This window comes from Opisthocomus hoazin, chromosome 3 (assembly GCF_030867145.1).
Source record: "Opisthocomus hoazin isolate bOpiHoa1 chromosome 3, bOpiHoa1.hap1, whole genome shotgun sequence".
Lineage (NCBI taxonomy): Eukaryota > Metazoa > Chordata > Aves > Opisthocomiformes > Opisthocomidae > Opisthocomus > Opisthocomus hoazin.
Genome location: NC_134416.1, coordinates 81,990,188 through 82,004,166, shown reverse-complemented (window position 1 = coordinate 82,004,166; position 13,979 = coordinate 81,990,188). Strand labels below are relative to the sequence as shown.

At 39.2% G+C, this 13,979-nt stretch overlaps 1 protein-coding gene across 4 annotated transcripts in view; it reads right to left on the bottom strand.

The window, feature by feature from the left end:
* Positions 1-13,979, bottom strand: part of ADCY2 (adenylate cyclase 2) — a 228,633-nt gene that overhangs the window by 108,795 nt on the left and 105,859 nt on the right. For all 4 annotated transcript variants that reach the window (XM_075416786.1, XM_075416787.1, XM_075416789.1 and 1 more), the window contains one exon: positions 8,028-8,177. In XM_075416786.1, coding sequence (XP_075272901.1) covers positions 8,028-8,177 — 150 coding nt within the window. The remainder of the gene's footprint in view (positions 1-8,027; positions 8,178-13,979) is intronic.

The following is a 13,979-nucleotide window of genomic DNA, read 5'->3' as shown; positions in this document are numbered from 1 at the left end:
TTTTACCTCTTTCACACATAGCATTATACCATAATCACCACTAATATTCATTAAAAAAAATTACAGGTGGTCACAAATAAATGTAACGGTACTAAACAGTTACTGTATGATAAGAAGGATATACTAAACTAAAAAGCAGAAAGGCATCATAGTTATTTAATGGTCTATTTTCACCAGTAAATGATTGATGTATGATGTAAAATTATTATGTTATTAGCCATGTGAAATTTGCCAGTGAAATGTGCTTGCTAAAACATGACATAGCTCAAAACATAAACTTAGACAGCTGGACTATCTAACATTAGTGCTCAAAGTGGGTTCTTAAATTCACATTTTGGACCCTTAACAAGTGACCTACTTTTGTCAACAGTATACACTAAGTTTCTGTATCCAGAAGATTTTTGTACGCTACTGTTAATTTTAAATCTACCAATATGTACCAATTTGCTATTTAAAAATAACATCTATGTGAAATGACTCAGCATGAAAACAACAAAGAGGCAATTCTAAAAGGCAGAATCAACAGAAGCACTTCTAAGCCTCCGGGTAGGTACCAGGAACATTTTTAGCTGTTTCTTGAAATCAAAGTTTCAGATTTTTATTGAAATATTGAACCTTGGGGGAAAATCACTATATATATATACATATATATATATATATAAAATCAAATATTCTTCTTACTATAGTATCATCACACTTCCGTAATCCATTTCAACTTCTACAGTGACTGGGCAACCTGAACGCAATGAAGTGACAATGGATACCCATGTAATTGTCAAATCACTAACTTTTGATGACAAACGTACACTCCTCTTGAAAAATGACTATTATTCTCATCAATAAGCTGGAGCAAAAATGGCTACATTAGTTCTGGTGTTAGATTTCTGTAAGTAAAGAGTCAGTATTTGGAACTTGGAAGAATTTCAGTAATACCTGCTAGGATTTTTATTGATATAAAAAACATTCATTTGCCATTATAGGGTATGATTCAAGGGGACACTTTTACCTTTTCATTTCTCTCTATCTTAAATCACAGTATTCCTGTATTTCACAGCACTCTGCTACAGGAAAGACATTAAAGAAAACTACAGACTCAGTGAAAGATTCAGGCTGGAAGGGACCTCTGGAGATCTGTAGTCCAATATCTTGTTCCAAACAGGGCTAACTTCAAAACTAGATACAGTCACTCAGGGCCTCCGGAACCCAGAAAATATGATTTTTACTGTAATACCACAAGCTCTGTATTCAACACACGACCTTCAGACTTCTCTGAGCTTGCCTTGGCCTGATTTCCAGCCATGGCAGCGACGGCCGGGTGGCCACGGGCCTCTGCCCTCCCTGCGCTGGCTTCGCTCCGGGAGTGCCCGGGGCAGGGGGCTGGCACCCCTACGCAGTCACTGCAGGGGGGACACAGCCCCGACGGGGTAAAGACTCTGTGGGAGGTCAGCCCGCCGCTCCCAGGCTTCACCGGGGAAGCAGAGAGAAGGAGGCAGGCTGTGATAGGAAAACTTATTAATAAAGCCTCAAGCGGATAAAATTGAGTAGGAAGGGAGTCCAAACAACCAGTGTTTACCTCCTCCTGATGAAGAACTTGGGACATTGACAACTTGCTCTGACACCCTTGCTTTCTTCTCAAGTAACATCAATAACATTCACCTTAGGACCCAGACAGACATATGAAGCGTAACACTCAAAATCTTGTGTATGGACAAAAAGGAAATACACCTGATAACACACGTACACACACATATATATATAAAACTAAGAATTTACTGTTAATTTATATTTATTGATAGTATAACTGAAATCTTAATAGTCTAATCCAAGAATCATTACTGCTCCTCCTCTAATAACTAGAAAAGAAAGAAAGAAAACCAAACAAAGAAATAAATATTTCTATATTAAAAAAGTAAAGTCCCAATGGTAACAATACAGTTTAAAATCGTTATACATATACTTCCTCATTTCTAACCGTTTTTCTGGTAAAAGGCTCATGCATTAGCTGTTCCTGTGGGTCCTAAAGTTAATGGCTTCAGTCTGGCAGTGGTGGTGAGAGAAGACTTTCAGCAAGTCATGAGCATCTGGCATCCTTTGGGAGGAGGAGTATGACGCTGATGTTGATGCTGGTAGTTACTTCTTCCTCAATCTAGGATGTCCTTGGGGCAATTTTTATACACGATAAGACACCTTGCTCTTCCTTTGTTGGTTGCAAGTCCATGCTACAGCCAAATTTAATATAAACGGTGTTTTATATGTGTTAGAACTTGTTATTTTTCCCCCTAAAAAACACTCTTGTCTAGGTCTAGGTCTGCATTTCTTTACCGAACAATGGTGAACTACGTATAGACCTGGGGTCTCGAGTACTAGGCCTGTGCCCCATCTCCCATTATCACTTGCCTGTATTCCTCCTCAATGCATTCCGTGTGTCCACTTCTTAAGGCTTCCACCATGATGCCAGGTCTGTATTTTTCCACATTATGCTGCAGTTGTAAATATCTCATTCTTCACAGAATAGCTGTTCATTATTATTATCTATATAATAACTAGGGTTGTACCATGCAATAAGTAAAATTAATTAGCCAGCCACCTTTTCATTAGAAAAATTGCTGTTACAGCTAAATCAAGTGAAAACAAAGTTCCAGGAAGGTCCAAAAAATTCAGACAGCCTTAACACGGAGGCCTTGCAAACTCAGTATAAAGCACATAGTAATGGCAGTATGGTATTGCAGGGCTACATAGTTACAGAAGACTGAGGATAATACCAGAGAAAAATGAGATACACTAGAAGATTTTCTGCATAACAGTTTTAGCTGTGTTTACAGTTTTCTCTGTTAATTAGATAATGTGGACTGTGACTGTTATTATTACTGTAATTGAAATATTACCAGTATTTGTTTGTTGTTAAGTCTTTAATTAGACTAACAATAGATTCTGAGCTCTGTATTTATAGTGTGTTCCCTTCTGCCCGCAACAAGAGTTGAAGCGCAACAACTTGTCCAGTTGAGTCTTGAAAATCTCCCTGCACACAGATTTCACCATCTCTCCAGGCAGCATTTCCCAATGCTTAACCGCTCTCTTGGGGAAGAACTGTTTACCTCCTTCCAGCTAGGATTTACCCTGTCGCAGCTCGTGCCTATTGCCTTTCATCCCGACACTGTGTCTTTGAGAAAAATCTGACCACGTCTTCTCTGTAAGTTCCTTTAGGCAGTAAGTGGATGTTAGTTAATCCCCCTTGAGCCTTTTCTTCTGCAGGCTAAACACCCCAAGTTCCCTGTCTCATCATCTGTCATGAGATCCAGTCCCCGAATTACCCCTGTAGCCCTTCAGTGGACTCTCTCCAGTTTCTGTTTTTATATTCTATCCATCTTCCACATGATCTACCATGCAGAACTTCGCACTTAAGTTCTTCCTCAGAACAGGCTTTATTTCTGATAATGACATGTAGATTAATAGAAAAGATTGGCACCTCACCCATGTGTATGTGTATGAACCTGCCTGGAGTAGAAAATGTGTTCTAAAATTCAAAAGACCAACACTAGTTTTTGTTTTTCCTGTTTACTAGCCTTGAAGGTATGTGGGGGGGAAAAAAAAAAAGGAAAATAAAAAAGCCATTAGAAAAACTATTCTATGTTCATGAAAATATCAGTAGCTTACATTTTAAAATACACTAATTGAACTTACAGGAATCCACATTTTATATATTAGTTCCAAATAACACATTTCGAATGTTTCAGTTCTTTACTAACAACCTCAAGTCTCACAGATGTATGAGGCTTCTCTGTTTCAGATTAATTTAAAAACCATTTTGAAACATTTCAGTTCCTGTAATGAATGGTATTGCTTCACCATGTTTCAGTGAAAAATTAAAATCCTACTCAATGACTTGAAACCTCATTCATTTTCATCTGCTACCTGAGTGTTGTTTCTAAAACCATCATTATACTGCCTCCTCTTCAAAGACAGCATTTTAGAGAACCCACTGAACACCAACACCTTACAAACACCTCCCCCCAATGTTGTAAGAAATTCTCAGTGTATATTCTTATGTCTCATGATGCAAAGCACCAGAAGAGAGAGAGAAGAGCAATTATGCTAACTGCTTGTCAGCGTTAAGATCTCGCACTCAATGTTAGTGAGTCATTACCCCTACAAACTGTCAGCCAGGCTATATCAGTGAGACAAATAACGTTATGAGAGGCTATTTTAAATATATATCTTGAAATAAGGCTGCAAATTAATAGAGGTCAGAATAGTTCCACATTTCTTTTTCATATACACTGAAAATAAATAATCATAGCAGTTCAATTCCATTCAATAATAAACATCTACACATCTAGACCTTCAGGCAAATACACATTATATGGTGCAAACCCAAGCCAAGCCTAAGTAGGACTCCTATGCAACAAATCCCATGAAATTGTAAAGGCCCTGAGGGCACTGACTGGCCTCCCTGGCCCTGAGCAGCCTCACTGAGGCCTCTGCCCATGGCCCAGGAGCCCTGTCTCAGCTCAGCGCCTGCCTGCGCTGTGCTGCAGGAGCTGCCTGTAGACCCTGCTGACCCTGGCCCCTGGGCTGACTTCCCGGCTTCACCTCGGACAGAACCACAGAATCACAGAATGGTAGGGGTTGGAAGGGACCTCTGTGGGTCATCTAGTCCAACCCTCCTGCCTCGCAATTGCTGGACCTGACCCTGAGCTGTGGATTGACCTCTCGGCTTGGCCTCACACCTGCCCCATCACCACAAACGTGGCTGGTGCTCCGGACCCTTGCTTGACCCTGGTTGCCAGCAGTCGGGTTTGTCCAGCTCACCCTGTGCTGTGGTGAGGCCCCTGCCCTGCTGGGAGGTGTCACCACCCATGGCTTCCCACCCCTTTGGGAGCAGCCAGCCTTTGCAGTGCCCTCACAGAAAGACACGGTGGTGTGGGTAAAATACGTGTCACTTGTACCTCAGTATGTATACACACACCCCTGTTTCACCAGATACTAATGTACGCTGATCTCACTTGAAAACAATGAATTTGGTGCTCCTCTTCAGTTCTTTGGCATAACTGTTGAGTGGTAATTCAATATACTTTTCTATTGATACCGTCAAAATGGTATTCTCAAAAAGGCTATTCAAAGACACACAAAAAAACCCCACTGAAAAACAAGAGTTGGATACATTTGTATGAGCCTACCCTCAAACAAAATAAGAGGAAATCCATGGAATAATTTGAAACATAAATTGTACATCTTTCAAAAACAATTATAGAAGACATGATGTCCATGATCTGGAAAAATTTGTAAATTTGATCTGAAGCCCTAAGCATTTAGAAGCACATCCTACGCTCTGCACTTGTATACAAGTAGTTTGTGTTACTTCTCACTCAAGTAAATTAAATTTTTCTTGTTAAAGAGATGTAGAATCAAGGGTCATACTACAGCCTTTCACAGGTTAATAAAGGCTTTCATCAAATACATGTTTTTTAAAATGCACATGTTCCTACCATTTCAATGTATCCTAGTCCTCTAAAAATAGTCAGCAATATGATTGACTTGCTCCCTGAATACTAACTGTGTGGATCATCTTCTGTATCTTCTTGGTAAAACAAGCAGTATTAAAAGACAGACTAAAGTACATCCACTTCTGAACTTAAGTTTGCAAACAAAGAAGTATGTTAACCCCAGGGGAAAAAAAAAAAACCCAACTTATTAAATTAATCCTCATTTAAATTTTCACATTTAAATATCTAGCATTTTTAAGTGTGATAATAAGGAGGTGCACCTCCTTGTCTTTTTGGTTGGAAAAACGGTGACATGAGATAAAGGACACATTGTGGAGTTGAAAGAAAAAAGGCTAAAGAAATCTCTATAAGAAGATCTGATGAGCTACTGGTTCACTGGAGGTTAAAAAGATCATTAACATTCATAGAATACTTCACTTCAGTTTAATGAGACATTGATCCATCTGTTATTAATCCAGACCTGCAATACTCAGGGCTGTGTAGATATCTCAACTAATTTTATATATTTATTTCTATCGAAACACAAAGAGGACAACACATACTTTTATATGTGTATATATAACAAATTACATACAATGGCCTTCATTATTCTATAGCAACAACACAATTAATCAATTAAAGATGGCTGTTGCTGATTTCCAGCTTGCTGGGCTCCAGCATAATGGAAACACAACTCCTATAAACCATGAAGAGGAAGCATCTGACACAGAATTCCAGATATTTTTGTTTGTCTCCATTGTCAGGTTCTCAAGCCTTTCTGCAAGACCTTCAGAAGTGCCAGGAAATCAAAACTACTTACTTATGTCATTCCGTATAAATTAGCAGTCTTTAGCAAATAATACACATTTACAGAATCCACCAGCTAGCACCATGTCTGCTTTAACTATTGCCTTCTACCAGGTGCATCCTTACCCCTTTGAGTTCACCTACGGACAGTGTCCATTAACACACTCTCCTGCTTCTTGGAGATACACCAATGCATTTCATATGCCTGTAGGAAAAAGCAATCAGTAGTAGAAACCTGGGCCATCACAACTGTGCTTAGGAAGCCAAGAGCTCAGATCTCTCCTGAATAAGGGAGACCTTGATGCCTGCTAAGAATTATGCTGTTTGATTATGGTCTGCATATGTCCTTCTGGCAACTGAGGCATAGGGAACAGTGTTAATCATCTTCTACAAAGTCACCGTGAGCCTAAAAGCCATTGCATCAGCCTCACATCATTGCAGAGTGCCCAGTCTAGAGTGGTAGTGCTCCCAGATACCTGGCATAGGTTGCTCTGCACTCACAAGCTGTCTCACCAGAACTAATTTGGAGCTACTCTCACTCTTATTCTCAACAGAGACTAAAATGCGCATTGTGTACTATCAGTTATAAAGCCTACTGATTCACTGCACACATCTCATGGAGGCAGAGGTGGAAACTTATAAATGACTACTCTTACACAATCTCTCCTGCAATAGTAACTTCTGCACATTTTGCTTCTAATCGTCAGAGCCTGCCTTTACTGTAAAATGTTCTCCTTAAGACTACCTTAAATGTTTTGCAGCAACTTCACCTAGTATGTGACCAAAGTGCCCAGCAGGCTTTCCCTCGGAACACACACAACCTATTAAAGTCCTGCTCTGGACTCTCCATTTGCTTTCTGCAAAAAGTGTCGGTGATGGATCTTGAAACCTTCATTTAAAATGACTACGGGTATTTGCAGAGACAGACATGACAGTTAAGGTCAGCTGGGACATACGAGGTGTACCTTTGCACTTTGTGTGACAACAGAAAGGTGTCAGTGAAGGCTCTATTCTCTGACCTTTAACAGTTCACAGAAGTTTGAATCTGGTGACCTTCAGAGCAAAATACACCTTCTTTACTACTTGATGAACTAATTTGTATTTCAAATACTCTTAAATGAAGCACCTATCTGTCAGGATGATAGGCACTGTACAGAACTTGCAAAGAGAAAAAGAATTATATAAAGCAATCAGAGAAGCCTTTTATTCAGTTGCTACAATAAATGACAGATAGTCTCATTATGCAATTCCCCTAGCTCCTCTTAACATACCTGACCCCTAGAAATACATCACATGATTCATCAGTATTGTAGTTTCAAATATTTTTCAAAAATAGTGCAGTAATATTTTCTCACAGTGATTTTGTAGTATCGGGCTTGGGCATAAAGAACGGAACAATCCCCAAGTGCACATGTGCATCACAGCTCATTCAATGAGGACAACAAAAGAGACAGTGTGCAAACAGAATCTAGATAGCATTTTCAACTTTCTTTATCATAAAATATTTCATAGAAAAAATGACAGAAAACACATATTTAACAATAATAATAATTATAATAATAATTATAATACCTTCTTATATTGAGATGGAAATTGTGCACAATCTTGTTAAAAAGGCTGCATATATTGTTAAATAACTTTAGGTAATTCATTAAGTGTTCTTGCATTAGCAAAATGGAGTATGTAGTGATGAATGGGGGGATAGTGTGAGAACAGCAAAACAGACCCAGACTTTACCTGCTGCCTCTTCTCAAATTCTAACTTGATACGGGATTTGATGCAGTTGCATGTGTCCTGATACGTCTGCTGCAGCGCAAGTTCCATGAGATGTTTGTGGTATGCTCCTGCCAAGTTTCCGCAGATAAAAATTATTACATTTGCCAATACCTAGGGAGTTAAAAAAAAAACAAAACGAGAAGTGTCAGGGAATTCATAGACATAAATTAACAGAACATAATCCTAACCTGCTATAAAAGATTGCTGCAGTTACGTATTATGCTTTTGTTTGATTTCTAGCAAAGGTTCACCTTTCAAAAAGCCTGCAGAATTAGCAGCAAAATCCCAAGCAATAATACCATTTTAATTTAGGATTAAATAAGAATGATAATGAACAAGACGTTTGCCTATTCAATGAGGTATACATTTTCTGAAAAAGAAATTCAGCTCACGTTCTATATCCACTGCTGAGTATTAATTAGGTGGGATCATGATGTAAAACAATAGCTACGGCTCCTAATAACATCAGGAGCCATGTTATTGCCATGCTCTTTTGGCAAGACATTTTCTTTTGCAGTGCCATATGATTAAGAGGTGAAAAGTTTCACCTACATCAACAGTCTGACTTGCGTTTTACCTCAGCCTGACCCACTACTACCTGTCAGTCAGCTATAAACACTAACCTTGGTGATGGTAAGTGATGTTTAAATAGCGAGATCTGACATATTTCTACTACAATATACTTTTCACCACTACCAAAAAACTGCATTTGCCTAAAACACAAAGCTTAATCTATAAGATTTAGGGTCAAACTTACAGCATTAGATTCTCAGTGTATAAAACAACACATGAACATGAATCACAGAATCACAGAATCACAGAATGGTAGGGGTTGGAAGGGACCTCTGTGGGTCATCTAGTCCAACCCTCCTGCAGAAGCAGGGTCACCTACAGTAGGCCGCAGAGGACTTTGTCCAGGCGGGTCTTGAATATCTCCAGAGAAGGAGACTCCACCACCTCTCTGGGCAGCCTGTTCCAGTGCTCCGTCACCCTCAGAGGGAAGAAGTTCTTCATCATGTTCAGACGGAACTTCCTGCGCTTCAGTTTGTGCCCATTGCCCCTTGCTCTGTCGCTGGGCACCACTGAAAAGAGCTTGGCCCCATCCTCCTGACACCCACCCTTGAGATATTTGTAAGCATTCTCTTCTTCAGGCTAAACAAGCCCAGCTCCCTCAGCCTCTCCTTGTAAGACAGATGCTCCAGTCCCCTCACCATCCTCGTAGCCCTCTGCTGGACTCTCTCCAGTAGTTAAAAAGAAGTTAACTTCACAAATCCAGTTTTATTTATTAATTGTCTGGGACATTTCAGAGAAAGTCAAGAGAGGAGAGAGCAGGCCTTTGCAGTGCTTGAACTTCGAAAAGGACAGAATACTGTGTGGTGATGCTAGCACTTTCAACTCTTCCCAATTTATTGCTGCAAGAAGAGACACATTTATGCACCCTAGCTCACTTAGAGCAGAAGAAACACTGTGATGAAACCAATTCTTAATTAAATTTAAAAAAATTAATATTAAAAGGGAACTGAAGTTGAAATACATCTGCAATTTCTTCAGAATGGGTCTTTCTCTGTAAGGCCCTCATGTATCACATCGCTTGGATTACAAGTACTACATGATATCATAGTTCTCATGGTCTGAAAGGGAAGGAGGAAGAAAGGAGGCTAAAATTTCATTAATTCTCCACAGTTAATCTAATCATAAAGTTTATGATAGATTTCCCCAGTGATCATTCATTGGTTGGTTTTGGTGTACTTATGCACCAGGCAATCTTTCGTGAGTTGCTAGTCGTGAAAGAGCCAGAGATGTCAGAAAAGAAGTCCAACAGTATGCTACAGTGGTTCAGAGAAAAGAGATAGATTGTCCTATTAACAGAAATCCATCTCCCTGAGGAATACATTTTATTCACAAAAAAATACATGGAGTTTTAATGTTCATTTTATAAATGCACACTTTAAAATGAAAGCTTTAAAGAAATGCTTCTATTTCCCTTAAAAATTATCATTACATGCAAGACCTGTTCTTCCATCTGTGACATGTCTGGCATCTCATCTCTCATGGTTCCACAAAGCTAAATGCGGGAACTATACACCTTTGCCACAAAAAGGACTGATGTTTTCAAATTTATAAAACTTTTTTCTTTCCCTACAACTTTAAGATCATGGCATTATAATGTTTCTAAACAAAGACCTTGTCTGACAGATTAGTGCAGGGGTAGGGTGTACCAACTGGCAATCACCGCTGATTTTTGAATTGAAATTATAAAAGGAGAACAAATTCCTGAAAATAAAGACTGCTGGGCATAGAACATTCTTAGATATGCAGTGGGAAGGTTTAGTAACAAAATGAACACTGAATTGAACCTAAATCAACAGTGTGCAGTCATAATTTTATGTACGGATCATTGTAGAAAAGCCACACGCAAACTTAACTAAATGCATTGTCCAGCTTCATAAAGTTATAGACTATTTAAAGCAAAACTTCAGAAATATAACCAATCAAAATTTAAAAAAAAATACTGTGATGGGTAGATGGAGGAGTAAATTATGAGTATCATCTTCACAGCCATAGAAAAACAGATCACAGTTTTATGACTGAACTAGCTGAAGTGAGAAAATCGATGGAAACAAGTGACTGACAGGCAAGGAAGCTAATTAACCAGGCTTTTCAGATTCTCAATGGGGTAATTCAGCCCACATGAAGCTCTGTGCTGGCTTCCAGTACCTGAATTAGGCTGTTCAAAGACAAGTCAGATATCTCAGCCACTGCCATACTTCATGTAGATGTAACATGTAAATGTATAAGTGAATATGTAGACAGAAACTGTGTTCAAAACATTGTTAACTCTTTTGGCTAGTATGGAGTTCCTTCAGAAATGTGTCACTAGGTTATTAACCCAGAAAAAAAAAATCCAAGAAATGGATGAACTGCTTTCTGACTCAGATCAACAGATTTTTTGCCCACATGTAGTCTGGCTTGAGTGAATATTTCTGCATTTGTCACTGAAGAGTTACTGAGTGAAATACATATTGATAGTAGACTGTTCAATGGAAAATGCAATTAACATTGCTAAACAAAATAAACAAGATATATACTTCTTGCTGAGTATCTCTCTTCTCCTAAGTATTGCATTTTCTTCTGACTGTGGTCCGGTTTCAACATACGAGCTGGAGACAAGCTCCATCCCAGATGTGTTCTGAAGTCACAGGCTTTCTCCCGGAAGGAACAGGTTCAAAGTATTCCTCAGACCAAAAAAATTAACTGGGCTTCCCACTTCCTAAGCAAGTACTCTAATCAGTATGCAATCGTTCCTCCTGTTCAGACACCTGCTCTGAGAAGACCCCATGCTGTGAATCCTACCAGGACCAAAGCACTTTGAATTAAATCCTGAGTCAGACCAGTGTTCTTCCTTGTCATTTCTCTAGACTAGGACTCTACAACTCTTTGTCTTTTCCTCTTCTTTTTTTTTTTCCTCCCCATCCCTGCCTCTCTCCCCCACACCCAGTTAAATGTTGGATAATAAGAGATGAGGTGGATCCTCTGGTCAGACACTCTGCATCTTGCTGCGAGAGCTCTGATCAACCATGCAGATAAAATTGTAGCCGAGAACCTCTATAAGGGGATTAAGGGGCACCTGAATAGACTACACAACATGGCTTGGGCTCCTGCCAAGGAGGACAAGCCCAAACTGTGGAAAAGTGTGTAACTAATGATGGTAACTCAACAACAGAAAGACCAGGATGATCTCAAAGACAGTGTTGCATGAACCTGGTTCATCTCTTTTACAAACAGACACCATATGGAAAAAGAAAACAGACACCCCACAGTATACACAAACTCTAGTAAGTCCCATCCAATTCACCATATTGACTGGGTCACACAGCAGAAGTTCTCATCTCTCTGTACAGTCAGTGGAGAGGCCAGTTCATCCCCTAGGCCATCTGCACCCCTTTAGATATATCCATTAAGTGTACACTGTGGTGAACTTTCTGCTTAATAAATTAATAAATTCATTGTATCCAGAAGGTGATCTAAATACGAGTCAAAAATTAATGCAAGGAACACCAGGATACCACCAGAAAGTATCTCTAGGTACTCAAAGTACCAGCTTGTAACTCTAATCACTTAAGGAACGTTATCGTGCCTGATCTCTCTTCCATCTCTTTTGACCTACGAAAACTGTGTGCCCTTCCACATAATGGGGCATTTTCTAAAGCGTATTTTTTCACATTCAAGCACATGTATTTTTTAGTATCAGTGAATATAAAGTAATCTGATGTCTATTGCTTAACTATCAAAATAGACTGCATTTAAAAGCAAATGAAGACAGTTTAGGAGCTATGACTAATTTCTCAAGAGAGTACTAAAGTTCACTGAGATGCTCAAAAAAATGTAGTGTATTACATAAAAGTTCAACTGATGAAAGCTGCCTACAGATGTATACAAGGAAGTACTATGCTACACGAAAATAAAAGAATTATAATATAGGCTGCTGATTCTGAACTGAAGCATAAATGATTTGTTTAATATCTTAGTAACTGCTGTTCAAATACTGAATACAAATATCGGAGTCCTCTACAGAGTTTCCCTACATAGAAAGCCTCCAATTTATGAGTTATTTTGTCACATTTCTTTTTTCTTAGATATTGCACAGATCCTTCCTGCAATTCTTGTATGAGATGAATTTTTATCAAAAAAAACCCAACACAAAGAATTAATAACTTTTTGTTAGATTCCACTTTTTGTCTGGATAAAAAAACCAAGGAAATGGAAGCTGAGGGGTGGGCAAAAAAGGCTATAACGTCTGCATGGAAATTAATGGGAGAAAAAAGAATTCTTGTGTCACTGCCAAGGTGCAAATCCTTTAGCTCTGCAAAGATGAATCGTATCTCCCTCAGTTGATCTTTTGTTTATGGCTTGTGGTGTGGCTAGCCAAGCCAGGGAACATGCTTCTTTGGATCCTGTACAGTTTTAGACTCAGATAAAATTATTAGGGTTGTGAGACATTGGCACAGGTCGCCCAGAGAAGCTGTGGATGCCCCCTCCCTGGAAGTGTTCAAGGCCAGGTTGCATGGGTCTTTGAGAAACCTGGTCTAGCGGAAGGTGTCCCTGCCCATGGCAGGGGGGTTGGGACTAGATGATCTTTAAGGTCCCTTCCAACCCAAACCATTCTATGATTCTATGAAAATTCAGCCAGAAAGAACAACACTGGGTAGAAACTGAAAAGCAGCCTTTAAAAAGCAAATACTTAGCCACCATGTAAATTAGTCATTTTCATGGTCACCATGTACTATGCCAAATACCATCCTTTTAAGTACATGTGTTCAGAAGGTTCTCCAGCTATTCCATGAAACACTCATGCCCACAGACCTCTGGCCAGTCATATGATGTTGAATTTTTTTCTTTCGCATTTCCAGACCTACAGAGGTCCAAAGTCAGGAGTTCCAACATTTTAATACATTTCAGTGTCAGCAATATCTATAGCTATGTGATAGCTCACAAGCAGGATGACAGAATTGAAAACAGGAGACAGTTTGCCCATATGGCAACCACTGTTTCAAAAACAAGCAGTTTGGGGAGGAGCAAAATCAATGAAGTCTGGATTCCTATGGATTTGTATCCTTTTTCCTATTTCCTTACTTATACAATACTTCCAACACATCAAACAGGCCAAAGATTGTTATAGCTGGCCTAAAACTAGCGATCAAGTGGTGCCTGGTCCACCAGCTACTGTTACACAGTGTTATTAACTGGCCTTTTCCTAAACTTGTCTTAGTGAGATCACTAAGTTGGAGCCTCTATCATGAAAGATCCTGTCTTTCAAAAAGGAACGCAGCAATGTTTTGGATTTCTATTTCTGGTTCAGAGCTGGCAGTAAAAGTTCATGAATTCAAGTTATTTGGGTACAGAACATGACAG